The following is a 14,187-nucleotide window of genomic DNA, read 5'->3' on the forward strand; positions in this document are numbered from 1 at the left end:
GGGAGCTCCACAAATCATGTTAAACCCAGATTCGGCTCAAACAAGCGACTAAACACATTTCGCAATTATGCCACAACAATGTGGAACGCCCTACCTAAAGCTGTAAAGGAATGTGAATCACTACCCACTTTCAAAACCACTCTCAAAGAACACCTACGGGAGACTGCAATTCGAAACTGACCCCTGTAAATGTCCTAACCCAACCCCCTCCAATGTACAGTCATTTACCTAATATGGTTTTGTCAATATTCCAATGTACAGTTTTGCTTGTTTGTACAGTGTTTCCCCCCCCTCAACCCCCTCCAATGTACAGTAAATTACCTAGTATGGTTGTCAATATTCCAATGTACAGTTTTGCTTGTACAGTTGTACAGTGTTTCCCCCCCCAACCCCTCCTACCCAACCCCCGCCACCTCCCCCCCCCCCCCCACCCAACCCCACCCAACCTCCTCCAATGTACAGTTTTTACGTCAAATGTATATACTCCCTTTTCTGGACTCTTTTTCACAAACAGTACTGTATTTGCAAATCTGGTATGTCATAAATGTATAGATGTAGCAGTACTTTAGCTGGTCGTTCATACTAATACACATTGGCCGTATTAGTGGGTGGGAAACTGATGGGTGGGGATCGGGCGTTGTGGACAGCGACTCCTACAGGTCGGTTGGTGCGCCTGCGCAGTAGAATCAGGAAGTGTCGGGGGCAGCGTGAGCCTCCCACGCGTTACTCCTCGCCACTGAGAGATCGAGCTGCGCAGGTGAAAAGATGCGACTGCTGTTACCTCAAGTACCGGAGGGGACTTGTGCTATGTATGACTTAGTCCACATTGCAGCCGGCTTGTGGGAGGCAAGAAACAGCGTTCGTGACAGGGGACGGTTGAATTGGATGATACGAAATTGGGATGGGAGAAAAATATAGAAAATGGGAGAAAAAGTGGATAAAAAAAATAAAAAATGTAGCAGTACTGTCTATCTGTATGTCATGTATGTCATATATGTCCTGATGAATTGAAAATGGGGGACCCTGATGTAAACAAGACGAAAGTCTTTCTCTGGTCTGCATCCCCTTAACAATTGTGTGTATTGAGCTGTACTGTATTGTACCCATTCTGCAATCTGTTAATAAAGTTTTCAATCAATCAATCAATCAATCCGAGCAGCATAACAGCGTTTATGCAGTCAGCCAGGAGGGAGTTCATCTCTGCCGAGCGGCAGGCGGGCCTTCCGGGGGAAATTACGGGGCAGATCAAGCGTCACAGGGGGGCTTCACACCCAACGGGTGGGCCACCGTGGAGCTGTTTTTACAGTCCGTCTCGGTGGCGCCCCCTGTGGTTTTTGATCAAGACGTGTAAAAACTTGATCACTCCATAGCAAGCAGGTGTCCAATTCCTTCTTTAAAATGATGGGGGAAAAATAGAAAAATTATGAATTCCAATGAGGGACTCTAGCTTCAAATCAAAAGGCCACAAGAGACTACATAAAATGTATGTGTACATGGCATGCCATGCATTCTTCATTCATTGGAGGGAACTATTTATGACCCATTAAAATGCCACAGACATTATGTCCATTGAGCACCCATTATAGTTTAAAATGTAGTCACTTCTTGTAAAAAAATAAACACAATACACACACACTGAAATCTAAATTTAATATGAATTTCTTTGGTAGTAGGCCTGTAGCAGCCATTACACTCCTATCACATTTCAAAGTAATAGTTTGGTCTCAGACTGTTTGCGTTGGCTGTATCCAGTAATACAAAGTTGAATGACAGTTTCCCTAATAGCGTCTCAACTGCTGTCTGATCCATCTTGTGTAGGAGGATGTACGCGTGTAGACATCTGGAGTACGGGGGTTGGCACAGCGCTCCCCAGAGAAGGAGACGACACCAGCTGATCTACCATTGCAAACCAATGGGCCGCCTGAATCCCCCTGGAACAGACAACATACAGGTGAGTTGTACTTTCTTAAAGAATTGTGTCAGTAGGTCAGGCCACATAATGATTCAGCTTCTTTATATGGTGAGATGTAGAACGATGTACAATTGGGCACATTAAAGGACCATACTAGTCCTTTTGACATGTGGGTTTTAAGTCATTCTTGCCTTGATACAGAAATCAACCTTGTATGCGCCTGTATATATATGTGTGTGTGTGTGTGTGTGTGTGTGTGTGTGTGTGTGTGTGTGTGTGTGTGTGTGTGTGTGTGTGTGTGTGTGTGTGTGTGTGTGTGTGTGTGTGTGTGTGTGTGTGTGTGTGTGTGTGTGTGTGTGTGTGTGTGTGTGTGTGTGTGTGTGTGTGTGTGTGTGTGTGTGTGTGTGTGTGTGCGTGTGTGTGTTTCAGTTTCAGTTTCAGTTTATTTTTTCAAAAGGACAGTAGGCCTACACATTGATAAACATTTCTGTAAATGTGTCAGTTTTAGCCAGCTGGCTAATTCGCAACTGTGGTCCTTTTGGCAAGATGTTATGAGACAGACAATACACCTAGAACAGAAACATTCAAAGTACAACACAGTATTTACAACATAATCCAACATAATAATAAAAGCAATAATTAAATACACAATGAACTGATTAAAAGTGATTACATGTTTGATTGGTTAATAACCAGGTATTGAGTTTTTTTGTAAAGGTGTGGTAGGTAGCACAGTGTCTTATTTCAGTTGGTAGGGTGTTCCAGAACTGAGTGGCTCTGACTACAAAACAGGACTGACTGAAGGAGCTGGACCTAAACGGCACAGTACAGTCCCCTCTCTGGGTAGATCTTGTGGACCTATTATAAGATGTTTTTTGTTTGATAAAAGTACTGAGGGGTGGGGGGGCCTTGCCATTTAAGATCTTGAATAGTAGGCAGGCATCAGCGTATTTTGTGAGGTTTTCCCAGCTGAGAATTCTGTACTTGCTGAGGATGTGACAGTGGTGGTAAGTATATGGTTTTCGGTCCAGCACCTTGAGGGCCTGCTTATACAGAGAGAGAATGGGTGTCATGGTTGTGTTTTTTGCATGGGTCTAGCTAGTCATACAGTACATGAGATGGGAAATGATCATTGCGTTCATATAGAGAAGGGCAGCAGTTGTTAAACAGTTCCTCATGAATCTGAAATTTAACAAATTATATTTGGCAGTCTGTGTTGCTCTTTTTACTTGCTTTTTGAATGATAATGTAGTGTCGAGGATAATACCAAGATATTTAAAATGTGAGACTACTTGAATTGGCTCTCCAGCAACAAACACTCCAGGATTATCAGATGTTGGATTGGATTTTGTGAAGTACATACAAACTGCATGAATATAGATAATGGTGTCATCTGCATACATTTGAATTTCACACTCTGTGCAAACAGACGGAAGATAATTTATAAATAAACTAAATAGGAGAGGCCCGAAGATGGATCCCTGGAGCACACCCATTGTATTGCTCAGGAAGGGTGATGTTTCACCTCTGACCCTAACACATTGAATTCTGTCAGCAAGACAAGACTTCACCCAGTTCAGCACGCCAATCGAAAAATTATAGTTAGCAAGTTTGCAAAGGAGTATCTGATGACTAACAGTGTAAATGCCTTCTTAAAATCTAAGAATATGGCACTGACAACACCTCCTTTGTCCATCTGTTGTTTGATACTCTCTAGGAAGAAGCAGTTGGCTGTCTCGTGGAGTGGTTGGTCCGAAAGCCAAATTGCATTGGGTGCAGAGTGTATGGGCTGACGCGTACAGGCTATTATTAATATGGGAGATTAGCTGTTCAATAATGCATTTTTCAGCAACTTTGTACTGTATTGTACCCATTCTGCAATCTGTTAATAAAGTTTTCAATCAATTCAATCAATCAACAGGCAAGATACTGATTGGCCTAAAGTTACTCACTGTGCTTGAGTCTCCTGATTTGAATACTGGTATAACAATGGCTGTTTTCCAGTCATTAGGATATTTATATTCTTTAATAGAGGCATTCTCTATTTTTGTTAATGGTTCAGTGAATGCATCTGCATTCGTTTTTAGAAAAAGTGAGCCCAGACAAAATACATCCTTAGACTTAGAGCTTTTGAGGGATTTCAGAATTTAGCTAATTTGGGCTTCAGTGACCTCCATCAGGGAAAACACTGGCTGGGATTCATCTATCAGACTATCTATCAGTGTGTGAAGAGATCTTGATAAACTGCGTGTGTACAAGATGGCATATTTTCTACCTAGCCTAGAGTTGAACCTAAAATATGTTTCAAGTTCAAGTTTGTTTATTAGTTGTCATAGTAAAATACAGAATACTTTTCCATTAAATGCTTTTTTTCCCTGTATGAGCTCCTGGGATTGTGCTAGATAAAAATAGATAAAAAGTATAAAATAGAAAAAGTCCAAAGTACGTAAACAAAAAGTGTTCAGTCAATATACATTATATACAATATACAATACAGAGTAAAAAAAAGAGTAACAGTGAGGTACAATGCAGAAATGGGATGAGGTACAACTTAGGGTAAGGTGCAATGAGGTATGAATTGTAGTGCAATCTCTTTGCTAATAAATATAAAGTGTGTTAAAGTGTCTAAAGTAAGTGTTTATTTAAAGAGAGTGTGTGCGTGTGGATGTGTGTGCTGTGAGTGTAGATGATGGGTTGTTACATAGTGTCATTGTCGTTGAGCATCCTGAGGCCTGGGGATAGAAGCTCCTTCTTCTCTCTGTACTGGCCATGAGACTCCGGTATCGCTTGCATGACCGCAGCAGTTCAAAGAGGCAGTTGTTTGGGTGACTAGAGTCTTTGATTATTCTCTTAGCCTTGCCCCTGCAACGCTTGTTGTAAATGTCCTGGAGAGTGGGAAGCCCACCTCCAATTGTGTGTTCGGCTGAACGGGCCACTCTCTGTAGTCTGCTACGGTCTTGTGCGGTGCTATTCCCAAACCAGGAGGTGATGTTACCAGTCAGGATGCTCTCTATTGTGCATGAGTAGAAGTTCTTGATGATCTTCTGACTCACTTTGAACTTCCTTAGGCGCCTAAGGAAGTAGAGGCGTTGCCGTGCCTTTTTCACTACACTGTCAATGTGTGTGGTCCATGTCAAGTCCTCGGATATGTGGACTCCGAGGTACTTAAAACTGTTCACCCTCTCGACCGGTGCCCCGTTGATGCTGATGGGGCTGTAGTCCCTGGCACCCGACCTCCTAAAGTCCACAATCATCTCTTTTGTTTTGCTGACGTTCAGGGAGAGGCTGTTCTCCTGACACCACTGCGCCAGATCCTCTACCTCTTCCAGGTAGGCCCTCTCGTCGTTTGCAGAGATCAGGCCCACCACTACCGTGTCGTCAGCAAACTTGATGATTGTGTTGTTGTTCCGCTGTGCCACACAGTCATGTGTGTACAGCGATTAGAGGAGGGGACTCAGAACACAGCCCTGGGGGCCCCCTGTGTTGAGGGTAATGGATGAGGAGGTGCAGTTGCCTGCTCTCACCACCTGGGGTCTTCCTGTCAGGAAGTCCAAGACCCACTGGCAGAGGTCATAGTTCAAGCCCAGGTCCCTGAGCTTGGCTACGAGTTTGGAGGGGATTATGGTATTGAATGCTGAGCTGTAGTCTATGAATAGCATTCTCACATAGTTCCCCTGCCTCTTGTCCAGGTGTGATGCTGCTGTGTGCAGCACATGGGATATGGTGTCCTCCGTGGACCTGTTGGGGCGATATGCAAATTGCAGGGGGTCCAGGTTGTTGGGGAGGGAGGAACAGATGTAGCCGTTCACAAGCGTCTCAAAGCACTTCATGGCTATGGAGGTGAGAGCTACAGGGCGATAGTCGTTGAGGCAAGCGGGCGTGGATTTTTTGGGTACAGGGTACAGACAGGTGGGGATGACAGCCTGTTCTAAGGACAGGTTGAATATGTCAGTGAATACCGGGACCAATTGGTCGGCACAGACTTTTAGGACGTGGCCGGGGATACCGTCCGGTCCTGCTGCCTTCCTGATATTCACTTTCTTAAAGGTCCTCCTCACCTCATGTTCTGTTATCCTGAACACTGAGTCTCCATCGGCAGTGGCTCCCCCTACTATTGCAGTGGTCTGTAGGCTGGTGTTGTTATTCACAGCCTCAAACCTCGCATAGAAGGTATTGAGCTCATTCGCCAAGGAGATATCATTGTTCAGCTTGAGGGAGGTGCCTTTGTAATATGTCATCGTTCTGAGGCCCTGCCACATACCTCTGGAATCAGCCTGTTCAACCTTATCCCTGTAGCGCCGTTTTGCCTTTGTTACTGTCCTCCTTACATTGTATCTCGCCACCTTGTGCTCGTTCATGTTGCCTGTCACGAGCCCGGTGTTATAGGCTGAGGTGCGCGCTTTCAGAGCCTCACAGAAATGTTTCTGACAACATTTTAACAATAAGATTGCTGTTATTGCTGGATCTTGAGTCATATTTGATCTGCAATGTTGATGTGACCATAGAATTATAGAATCTTTATCCATATTTCATTAGTAAAGTAGCCTGATCATTTCTTCCCTGTAGAGACAACTAGAGTCAATTGTCTCTCTTGCTCTAGTGTCAGGTTGAAACATTCCTAAGCACATAGTTAATCTGAGATGACTTCTGACCTCGCCTGTGGTGTTCACTAGATCTTCATGTTACAGCTATAGAGCTATACATAGGATACTCAGAGACAGCAGATGAGTCAAACAATTAACAATTATGTTACCCTTGCTGTGGGAGCCAATACACAGGCATCGTTTACGAGGACGTCCCACACTAACATACGTGGATGTACTCAAGAAAGATGCGGGAGCAGGAAGTACCGGCGAGCTAGCCAGATGCATGGAGGATCGGGATAACTAGAAGCACTGATGGAGGGCCCGTCCGAGGACGACCTAGTAGTAGTACCCTTGTCTCAGCACTATGGTCTAAAGGTCATCCCTCAACAATAATTTGTTTTAGTAAGAACAGCACTGTAGGTGGACAAGACGAGTACAATGATACGCCCAGAGACCCCAGTAGTCATGATCAGTTGTGGGGTAGGAAGAATAGACAGGCAGCTCAAAGGATATTTTGGTCAACAAAAGGTATGGGTAGGGATTTAAAAAGAGGTTAAAAGCAGGCTACTTTTAGAGAACTCATTCTGTATAAATGGATAACACAAACAGAAAGTGCTAGATCTTTCATTGGAGACTTTTGATCAGGATATAATTATGTGTTACACTAACCTTTTTAAATTACTGTGTTTGTCAACTGATTAGAGTAGTTTAGGTCCTTAAGTGTTGACTTTGTCATTTGATTCAATTTATAAACGATTTGAAATACTCTGATCATCATATGAACCACTACCTTGATAACAATCGTTGATCTTTTGTTGGTTAAATTTACAATATCATTGTATATGAATATGAGGTGATTAAAATTGTTCATGGTCATTGAAAGAAGTAGTTTGTGTTTTTACGCATCAAACATCGAGCCTGAAAGTTTGATCTGCATTTCGTTTGGATGGGACAGACTCATGCGCCACAATGCTCGTTACAGGCACAGAAACATTGTATTGAGAACAGGACTGAAACAAAGGGACATAGAGGCTGCTAGAATGCATCATATTTGTCTGTGACACATAAGATGTTGATGTGAGATTTATTTCAAATGCAGTGTTTCCCCTAGGATTTTTTTCAGGGGGGGTGGTAGGCCCCCCCAAAACTACTAGTGTTGTCGCGGGGCACGTGTGTCACGGATACGTGGTGTCAACAGTGTCGTCATAGACGTGCGGAGTAAGGCGGTTGTTAATATCGGTGCATTTCTCTACACTGAGCTGAAATTAAACTACTGCACATAAATTAAACCTATTTACAATTTTACATACAGTAGTGACAACACACATGAACTATTTACAATACAGGGACCGTGTTTACCACAGGATTCTATGAGACTGTGGTGGGTGAACCTCGGACCCTCTAGGGGGGTCTGGGGTCATGCTCCCCCGGAATTTCTTTGTTGTTGTATATTTTAAAGTTAAATGCATCAATCTGGTGCACTTTGAGAGCAAAATAAAGAGGCCAGATCTATGATGAACTTTGTGCTCAAAACACAAAATCTACTAGAGCAGTGCTTCCCAATCCTCTCCTCGGAGCACCCCAGCCGTTCCATGTATTTGTTAAATTCCACCACCAGCACACCTGATGGTGGCAATGGTAACATGGAAACATGTGGTGACTTTCTTTCAATGTTGTGGCATTCAAGACACATTTTCACATACACTGGATGCCAATGGCAGTGGTGAATCGGAAAAAAATAACGACCAAAGATTCCAAAAAAAGAAGGGGCAGCTTGATTTTTGTAGCAAGGCAAGAATGTCGAAAAGACTGACATGGTCCTTTGAATAGTGTCATCGGTTTTTCCACATGGTAATAAGTAGTCAGTTTATCGCGTTAATTAGATTAATTAATTACAGAGCAAATTATCGCATTATTAAAATTAATAAAAAAAATTAAAAAAATGTATCTTTGACTGTGAATAACACCATGCTAAAATTGACCAGACCTGAAAAATCTAACCAAATGAATAAAGGGAAGATGATTAAACAGAAGGTTTTGTAGATACAGTACTGAATTCTGCCATCAGGACACATGCAATTTGAAATATGATTATAGAATATAGAATATCAGGCCTAAAATGGTTATGCGATTAAAATGTGATTAATTAGATTAATTAATTACAAATCCTGTAATAAATTAGATAATTTTTTTTAATCGCCGCACTAGTAATAAGTAATAACACTTGATGTTCATGTTTTCCATTAATAGTGTTATTTTAGAAGAAGACATGTGTTTGCCCATATCACACAGTAATGACAGCAGCTACGAGGGTCAGTCTGAGTTTTAGGGGGACCGAGGAGCCTCTTTTCGTACCGAGCAGAAGCCTTGGAAGGCGCGGGGCCCAGTCGCACAAACCATCCTCCTGGTGATCGGGACGTCTCCCCACATGCGCCGACACTGGCGTTGCGTCAGGATGGTGGCATTGACCTCTTGCAGCTTGTCTGCGACGGTGTTGTTGTCCGATGTGAACCCCCAGCCGGCTGTGGTGCATCTGCTGCGTCGTCCCACCCGGCTCCGCCTCAGAGGGATCAGCTGCACCGCTGTGGTCAGGTTGGCCCCGAGGTCCAGCTGAGGGACAACATGGACACAAATGTTGAGGTTAAACATAGGGTTTGTTCAATAGGGTTCTTTTAACCCTTGTGTGGTGTTTGGGTCTGTGGGACCCGTTTTCCATGTTGACTAAAAGAGAAATTATGCAAATAATTATTTCCTTTAACCTGATACTTAGCGACCTTCGCTCCTTTTCCATAGAACATGTAAAGGAACACAATGTGCACAATGTCCCCCCCTGCACATTTATATTACATAATGTGCACAATGTGCCCCCCCCTGCACATTTATATTACAATGTGCACAATGTGCCCCCCCTGCACATTTATATTACATAATGTGCACAATGTGCCCCCCCCCTGCACATTTATATTACAATGTGCACAATGTGCCCCCCCCCTGCACATTTATATTACAATGTGCACAATGTGCCCCCCCCTGCACATTTATATTACAATGTGCACAATGTCCCCCCCCCTGCACATTTATATTATAATGTGCACAATGTGCCCCCCCCTGCACATTTATATTATAATGTGCACAATGTGCTCCCCCTGCACATTTATATTACAATGTGCCCCCCCTGCACATTTATATAACAATGTGCACAATGTGCCCCCCCCCCTGCACATTTATATAACAATGTGCACAATGTGCCCCCCCCCTACACATTTATATAACAATGTGCACAATGTGCCCCCCCCCCTACACATTTATATTACAATGTGCACAATGTGCCCCCCCCCCCCTGCACATTTATATTAAATAATGTGCACAATGTGCCCCCCCCTACACATTTACATTACAATGTGCACAATGTGCCCCCCCCCCCCCCCCCCCTGCACATTTACATTACAATGTGCACAATGTCCCCCCCCCCCCCCCCCCCCCCCCCCCCCCCCCGACATTTACATTACAATGTGCACAATGTGCCCACCCCCCCCCCCCCCCCCCCCCCCCCCTACACATTTATATTACATAATGTGATGTTCGGGTGTTCGGACCCAGAAGTGTGGAAATTATTCATTTATATATTTTTTTTTATTCTTGTGGCTTTATTGTTTTAAAATCCCAATAATGTTGTGGGTCCACCAGACCTGTGATCATTGGGTGAGTAACAAAAATGCTAAATACAAAATGCTCTAATATCTGCTCTCTACTCTGAAAATAAAAATCCATCAGACCAAGCAAATCTGTCCAGAATGTTATTTCAGGTGGACAATATTGATATGTTATTTTATAAAAAAAACAAAAACAAAAAAAAAACAAAAAAAAAAAGATATTGGCCATCGTTCCAAACCTATAGTTTTTACAAAACTGTGCTGTCCCCACCTTGAGAAGCATGATATCATTTTCATAGCCATCATAATTGGGATGTGGAATGGATTGAATAGCATTGAACTCCTGCTTTGTAGGTTCGCGAGCTGACAGGGAATGAGCCCCCAGAACCACACGGTAACTCCTGCGGAACAAAACAGGAGTCAGTTAGTCATCAGCAAGCGAGCCCTCTGTAACAAGTTAAACTCATGGGACTAGAGCTTGTCTTCTGCCTCTGTTTTCCTATGTCCACATTAGACCCTGGATGCACTTGGTTTTAACTCGGGTTTTAACAGGTTAACAGTTTTATCCCTTATTGTGTTATATACTATAATGCAACATTTTGTGTTATGACTGAGAAGAGAGAGAGGGATAATGTTGAATTCTCACCCAGCGATCCTGCAGTGTGCTGCTGTGAGCACGAAGTCCTCTTTCACCAGGACACCCCCACAGATGTGCCGGCCTTGGAACTGTAAGGAGGCCATGTAGGGACGGGAGTGGGGAGCCGCCTCCTTCCCTCCAACAATACCAACCCGGTGGCCATCAGCTCCTACGATCAGAGATAAGAGGAAACTTCATTATCCCTGCGTGGGCGATAGTATAATGAATAAATATGAATAATATATAATGAATAAATGAAATAATAAGAATGGACTTAATTTTATATATCGCTTTTATGCTAAATGTTTTGCAACTTGTGCCTCACATTCACTCACACATTCACCACACCAATGGCGGAGGTAACCATGCAAGGTGCCGGCCAGCTCGTCTGGAGCAGTTAGGGGTTAAGCGCCTTGCTCAAGGACATTTCAACATGCAGCCGGGAACCTTCTGATTACCAAATGGCCGCTCTACCTCCTGAGCCGCTGTCACCCGCATAATAATAACTAATAACTGTCACCAGCTTGGCTGGCCGTCTGCACTAATACAATTGGCAGTATTAGAGGGTGGGAGAAGCTGGCGGGGTGGGTCCGGGTCGTTGTAAACAGCGACTCCTACAGTTCGGTCGGGGCGCCTGCTCAGCGCGGATAGGATCTATGTGGGATAGTGTGATCCTTCCACACGCTACGCCCTCTCAATGAGAATCCGCGCTGCCAGGTGAAAAGAAGCGGTTGATTGGCTGGACGTGTGTCGGAGGAAGCACGTGATAGCCTCCACTCTCCCAGACCGACTGTGGGGGGTAAGTGCGCAGCGACCAGGAAGGGGATTGGGAATTGGCATAACGACTAACATTGGGATGGGAGAAAATCGGAGGAAAATGGAGGGGGAAAAAGATAAAAAAAAAAAAAAAAAAAACTAATAACAATAACATGTAAAGGGGAAAATAGGGATACAATATAATGTAATAAAATAAAGAGATAAAAGAGGCACTAAGAACATCTAAGACTCAGAATGTCACTAAGTGGATCTTAGTGCTAAGAGGGTTTTGGGAAACCGGGACCTAGATTCCTATTTTATCATAGAACACGTGGGGATTGTGTAGTTTGCAGTGAGTTAAGTTGAGTTATACAGTATTACTCCCTGTGGGGAATTTATTCTCTGCATTTGAACCATTTCTAACCTATTTGGAGCAGTGGACCGGGGACCAACTCCAATTTGTGATGCCAGTAGCTACCTTGGGCAAGGGCAATAGCAGGAGTGTACCTAGCATGCACGTCTCTTGGTGTGGGGAGACCCATGCAAACACAGGGAAAACATGCAAACTCCACACAGAAAGGCCTCCTCAATCTGCCAGAACAGCGTGGCACAGGAGGCTTTTAGGCAGGGGTGTAAAGTACTTGAGTAATTGTACTTCGTTACAATACTTAAGTACTGTTTTGGGGGATTTGTACTTTACTCAAGTATTATTAGGTTTGTATACTTGTACTTTTACTCAATTACATTTCAGAGAATAAAAACATACTTTTTACTCCTTACATTTACAATGCAGACCTACAAAGTACAAATCTAGCAGGTCCAACCATTTTAATTAGTATATTTGTTTCTCTGGCCGAACTAACTTTAACGTTATTAATCCTGCGGCCGCTCTTTATTTAAAAACAGCAAATCCCCATCAATGGAAAATTAACCCACCCATACCCATGATGATTGGTCCTTGTGCAAGACTAGAAAGCAGGGATCTTTGATGATTAAACACCTGCTATCAGAAGAATAGACAGTCAGAGTGACAAGCTACAGAAGATGGCCACAAACGATAGTACGAGTGATGAAGAGGACGAATCGGAACATTTCATTGCCCTGGAATAAAAAAACGTTTTTACTTTGACTTTTTAGTACTTAAAAGTACATTTAAAAGTAGAAACTTTTGAACTTTTACTCAAGTGTGTTTTTAGCCAGATACTCTGACTTTTACTTGAGTACGATTTTGAGACGGTACCCAATGTACTTTCACTTAAGTATAATTCTGGGTACTTTTTACACCCGTGCTTTTAGGACATATTGTATACTGCAAGTTATATTACCTTTGGTACCGTCATATTATTATTTTGATCTGTTGACATAATGAATAAACAAGACAGTATAACTTACCATTCAGGATGGCGAGGAGCAACGGGAACACAAAGCTGACTGCCATGGTAGATGGTGAAATGAGCAGGTCCACCTGGTGATCACACAGTTTTTGGAGAAGATTTTTCTTCCTCACTTGGTTCTTGTTCCTCATGTTGCTTAAATGTATTTGCCAATATGATGTCGTTTGTGGCAGGACAAAAAGACGAGATGGGGAAAGATATATTTTGAAACTTGGGTTACTAAGGTTTCAAAATGCGGTTGCACGATTTATGTATAGACTTTCTGTACATAAAGCTCCCTGACACTAATATATTAGGGGTCCTCAGTACTTTGAAAATACAACTGTTTTATTAATTCTGCTAAATAGTATGGGTCTTGCCCTCTAGTGTTCTTTTGTAAATTGAAAGCCATGCATGAAATGTTTGGGAAATTCAGATGATAGAAAATCATACTTTCTTTCCTCCTCAATATTATAATTAAATGTCTAACCAAAGAGAAGAAACCACATGTTTTGAAACAGCCGTCATTAATGATCATTCTCTTATATACAATGTTAAGAATATGAGCAATGCCATTGTAAATGCTTTCAGTCATTTCTGTGCTTTGCGATCAAACAAGAATGCCATGGTCATCTGCCTATTCTAATATTCATCGCACTGTAACATGTTAATGTTCAGTTGTTTTTCTCAAGAATAGGATGTGGGATTGTTTCACATAGTCGATTGCAGACAGCAGCATCCAGAGCTGCACCCTTTGCCATGTGCACCACAACCACAACTGAGACTGAGACTGATAAATGACTACAGTTTTTGTATTGAATTTCACAAACACCAAATGATGAAAGTTCTCAGTGGGGAGCATTTAAAAGAGATTTGACAGCATATTTACTAATACACATGGTATGATGTTATTATCCCTTGTGCCATAGAATGGTACAGACATTGGAACCTGGTTTAGATGTAAAATGGTATGAATACATAGGAACCTAGTTTAGATGTAAAATTATGTGAATACATACATACATTATGAACCTAGTTTAGATGTAAAATGGTATGAATACATAGGAACCTAGTTTAGATGGTATGAATACATTAGGAACCTAGTTGTATGTAAATGGTATGGGATGTGCAGAGCATGGGTATGTATTGTTGGTGTTATCAAGTGGACACTTCCCATCATGGCTGTTTAATTGAATTATGCCCACAACACCTCCAGAGGGCTCAACAGTAGACCCTGGCATCCCGTATAGATCCTCTCTTCTACACCCAC

General features: G+C 42.7%; 1 protein-coding gene across 1 annotated transcript; it reads right to left on the minus strand.

Annotated features, from left to right (window-relative positions):
• Positions 1-1,725: 1,725 nt before the first annotated feature.
• LOC311223174 (mast cell protease 1A-like) lies at positions 1,726-12,987 on the minus strand. The gene is made up of 5 exons (XM_084307934.1): positions 12,937-12,987; positions 10,798-10,957; positions 10,423-10,552; positions 8,854-9,108; positions 1,726-1,931 (listed from the first exon to the last, which is right to left on the minus strand). The coding sequence occupies exons 1-5, from the start codon at positions 12,980-12,982 to the stop codon at positions 1,779-1,781; spliced, it is 744 nt and encodes a 247-aa protein (XP_084164060.1). The 5' UTR covers positions 12,983-12,987; the 3' UTR covers positions 1,726-1,778.
• Positions 12,988-14,187: the final 1,200 nt, after the last annotated feature.

The sequence above is a fragment of the Notolepis coatsorum genome, assembly GCF_963971535.1.
Source record: "Notolepis coatsorum genome assembly, chromosome: 2".
Taxonomy (NCBI): domain Eukaryota; kingdom Metazoa; phylum Chordata; class Actinopteri; order Aulopiformes; family Paralepididae; genus Notolepis; species Notolepis coatsorum.

Coding starts and splice junctions, on each gene's coding strand:
- LOC311223174 (XM_084307934.1), bottom strand. CDS start 12,982: ATGGCAGTCAGCTTTGTGTTCCCGTTGCTCCTCGCCATCCTGAATG. Junction 10,553..10,797: donor GCACACTGCAGGATCGCTGG/GTGAGAATTCAA, acceptor TTTGTTCCGCAG/GAGTTACCGTGTGGTTCTGG. Junction 1,932..8,853: donor CCTTCCAAGGCTTCTGCTCG/GTACGAAAAGAG, acceptor TGTCTGTTCCAG/GGGGATTCAGGCGGCCCATT.